Source organism: Austrofundulus limnaeus, unplaced genomic scaffold (genome assembly GCF_001266775.1).
Source record: "Austrofundulus limnaeus strain Quisiro unplaced genomic scaffold, Austrofundulus_limnaeus-1.0 Scaffold117, whole genome shotgun sequence".
Lineage (NCBI taxonomy): Eukaryota > Metazoa > Chordata > Actinopteri > Cyprinodontiformes > Rivulidae > Austrofundulus > Austrofundulus limnaeus.
The window spans coordinates 592,201-596,503 of record NW_013952519.1 but is presented as its reverse complement, the minus strand read 5'-3'; the positions used below and the strand labels follow the sequence as shown (position 1 = coordinate 596,503).

At 41.2% G+C, this 4,303-nt stretch overlaps 1 protein-coding gene across 1 annotated transcript in view; it reads left to right on the top strand.

Moving 5' to 3' along the window:
• fras1 (Fraser extracellular matrix complex subunit 1) overlaps positions 1-4,303 on the top strand; it is a gene marked incomplete in the record, with an annotated part of 260,581 nt that overhangs the window by 159,886 nt on the left and 96,392 nt on the right. The window contains 1 exon segment of the mRNA XM_014014601.1: positions 2,424-2,579. Coding sequence (XP_013870055.1) covers positions 2,424-2,579 — 156 coding nt within the window.

Below are 4,303 nucleotides of genomic sequence, written 5' to 3'. Positions count from 1 at the left end.
GTAATATTTGGGGTCACAAGTTTTTGCCATGGATACTTTGTGGGTCAGAAGATAAAAGGTTTGGGAACCACTGCTGTAGAGTACTTAAAGTGGAGAAATGGGGTTTGGCTTTAAGAGATGAATGAACCAATTGGCGGGCCACATTTTGGTCACTTGTGGGCCAGATGTGGCCTGCGGGCCACCAGTTGAATAGGACTGGTTTATTCCCTCGATAAAACATTGATTTAATTTGACCTGCAGTGTGGCTACTGCACACATGTGATGACTGAATATTATATTTTTGATGAGTGAACACTATATTTTATTTATTTTTAATATATTTTGTTGATTTTTCTGATAAAGTAACTGTTTAAATATAAAAAGGTTCAGATAATCCTCTTGATGATGAGACAGTTTCTGAAATAATCCAGGATTTATTTAAAAAGCAGAGCAGAGGTGAGTTAATGTTTCAGCTTCTGAACAACAACATATCTGTTTCACTCATTTTAATTTGTAACAGTTGTGGTTTAAATTAGATGTTGTGTGTATCATGTGGGACAGATGAGCCTGAATACCAGCAGACCTGTTGTTTTTCTTTAGAAGCCTCAAAAACAACAAACAAACAAACAAACAAACAACATCCAGCTGCCTCAAAGTGAAAAATAAAACCCAAACTTCTCCCCCTCCTTTGTTCCCCAGACGTCACGTTTCAGTGTTCAGGTTTTGTTCGGGGCTCACTCTTAGAAAAACGTGTCAAATAATAGTTCAGGCTCTGTCAGAAAATAACAGCTTTTGTGAATTTTCAGTCCGAGTCGCTCGCTAAGCTGCAGCCGGCGTCGCCATGACAACCCGAGCTCATCAGCAGGACCACCTGAATGCAGGCGTGTTTTTTTTTTTTGTTTTGTTTTGTTTTGTTCTTGTTTACTGGTTCTTGTTTACTGGTTCTTGTTTAAAGGGTACACAGGTCTCTGCCTCCGTCTTTTAGCCCAATTAAAAGATTAAATGTGCAACGTTTACAGCTGGTCCGGTTGCTCCTGATAAACCTGATAAAGGTCCAGCCGGTCCAGGATGACCCGGGTATGGGTGTATGTTAGGGCTGGGTGATATAAACAAAAAGAAATATCCCTATAATTTTTTTTATTTGCTGATATCGATAATCTGATGATATCTTTCTTTAAAGAGATCTATGATTAGTTGTAACATTAGACTTTATTTAATAAACATTTATTTTAACTGTAAAATAAAGACTGTAAAAATACTGTAGGCTGTTTAGTTTTGTAAATTTTAAAAAATATATTTTAACATGGACGGAGCCATTTTATTTACACACAAAGCATTCTGGGTAAATGATGACGTGGATAGGTCCTCGGTGCGAGGCTGCTAGCGAGCTATATCCACCCTGAAGGTTAATCTTGGACAATATCTGATGATCGACTCTTTTAAATGAAACCAGAGAGCGTTGACAGAGAGGAGAAGGTAGAAATGACTCAGCCTGGAACTGAAAATATGGATGGAGGACAACAGAGCTGCTTCATGGAAGAACAACCTCAGATTAGCCTGTTAGCTGTTAGCGTTAGTGCCCACGCTATACTGTCTTATATGTATTAGCTCAGCGCTAGCGCGACAAACAAGCTAAACTGAGGTCCTCCATCCATATTTTCAGTTCCAGGCTGAGTCATTTCTACCTTCTCCTCTCTGTCAACGCTCTGGTTTCATTTAAACGAGTCGATCATCAGATATTGTCCAAGATTAACCTTCAGGGTGGATATAGCTCGCTAGCAGCCTCGCACCGAGGACCTATCCACGTCATCATTTACCCAGAATGCTTTGTGTGTAAATAAAATGGCTCTGTCCATGTAATATATTTTTAAACTTTTAGTTTAATAATTATAAAAAATGAACATACTACAGTATTTTTATAATTTTTATTTTATAGTTAAAGTATACAGTATGTTTTTCATATAAAGTCTGATGTTACAACTAATCGGGGATCCCTTTAACAATTTTTTTAATTTGTAGAAGAAGAACCTTAGAAACCTTCAGAGAATGGAAACCTATTTTACATGAAAAGTAGAAGCAAAAATGAAAGCAACTCGTCAAAAAAAGCCAAAGTTTGTCACCAATATGAAGAGCAGCTTCTGGTTCTACCATGTAAAGGTTTAAAAAGGCTATCGGCTGATTGGCTAAGTTTCTACCGAACCCAGTCACATGACTGAATCCTGCCCGCTGACTGGTTTCTGTGGCAAATATTCCACGAATGGAGACTTATGCCTCTGTCTTCACCAGAGTATTTGTTGTCTTTTCGAGACAGTATGTTCACTCGATTGTGTAAAACTGCATATCTTCAAAACAACATGGACAATAATATAGTCTGCGTTATATAGCCCACCTCTGGTGTGTGTTTGTGTTGTTTACAGTCAGATCACCATGTTTTCTTCCCCCAGGCTGCAGCTCAGACTGCCAGCGCTGCACCACCGACCTTCAGACGGGGGTCGGCAGCGTCTGCCTGTGGTGCGGCGCTCCCAGGACCTGGCTGCTGGGCGATCACTGCGTCCCTCACTGCCCCCCCTCTCGTTACGGTTGGCACGGAGCCTGCATCGGTAAGGACCCACATCCCCCCCGCCTTATTACTGCGTGTGGAGAGGTCAGAGGTCAGGCTGGAGCTGTCCGAATGTAAAACCTGAGCTTTTATGTTTTATTCATCAGGTGGAGAAACTCTCTGACCTGCTGGAACTTCCTTCTTTTCCCAAGTTTTTATATTTATATTTTTAATGTAATAAAAACATAAGAAACAGAGACACTGAGTATAAAACTAAACCTCCTGAACCCCGAAGACCAAAGGATTGAAGAAGAGGAGTAATTTCAGTTAGAGCTCAGAATAGCTGGTAGGGATGACCATCGGCTACTACCACACCTAACTGCAGCTTAATGTAGCTAAAAATGGATGAACTGTAGCTGAAGACAGATTCTGTGGTGGCCATTTTGAATTTATGGTCCAGGGTTAGCTACTTTGATGCAGGTGAGGTTTCTCTGGTCCACGTGTGGTTTCTATGGTCCAGATCTTTGGTTCAGTGTGGTTTCTATAGCCCAGGTCTTTGGATCAGGTCTAGTTTCTGTGGTTCAGGTGTGTTTTCTATAGTTTGTGTAGCTCTGGCAGCCATCTTGAATTGGGTTAACTCTAAAAGTGAATTGTTTGTTGACTTTATTATATTTAAAAAAAATCTTCATGACCTGGTTCACCTGGTTAAAGTGGTTCACCATTTTAAAGTGGTTCACCTGGTTGAAGTGGTTCACCTGGTTAAAGTGGTTTACCTGGTTCACGTGGTTAAAGTGGTTCACCTGGTTAAAGTGGTTTACCTGGTTCACGTGGTTAAAGTGGTTCACCTGGTTAAAGTGGTTCACCTGGTTAAAGTGGTTCACTTGGTTAAAGTGGTTCACCTGGTTCACCTGGTTAAAGTGGTTCACCTGGTTAAAGTGTTTTACCTGGTTAAAGTGGTTCACCTGGTTAAAGTGGTTTACCTGGTTCACCTGGGTTCACCTGGTTAAAGTGGTTTACCTGATTCACCTGGTTGACCTGATTACCTGGTTAAATTGGTTGACCTGGTTGATCTGGTTACCTAGTTAAACTGGTTGACCTGGTTCATCTGGTTAAACTGATTCACCTGGATGACCTGGTTCATCCGGTTAAACTGGTTCACCTGGTTAAACTGGTTCACCTGATTCACCTGGTTAAACTGGTTCACCTGTTTAAAGTGGTTCACCTGATTCACCTCTTAAAGTGGTTCACCTGGTTCACCTGGTTGACCTGATTCAACTGTTTCACAGGGTTAAACTGGTTCATCTGGTTAAACTGGTTCACCTGATTCACCTGGATGACCTGGTTCATCTGGTTAAACTGGTTCACCTGGTTAAACTGGTTCACCTGGTTAAACGGGTTCACCTCGTTCATCTGGTTGACCTGATTCAACTGTTTCACAAGGTTAAACTGGTTCATCTGGTTAAACTGGTTCATCTGGTTAAACTGGTTCACCTGGTTAAACTGGTTCACCTGGTTAAACGGGTTCACCTCGTTCATCTGGTTGACCTGATTCAACTGTTTCACAAGGTTAAACTGGTTCATCTGGTTAAACTGGTTGATCTGGTTAAACTGGTTCACCTGGTTAAACTGGTTCACCTGGTTAAACGGGTTCACCTCGTTCATCTGGTTGACCTGATTCAACTGTTTCACAAGGTTAAACTGGTTCATCTGGTTAAACTGGTTGATCTGGTTAAACTGGTTCACCTGGTTAAACTGGTTCACCTGGTTAAACGGGTTCACCTCGTT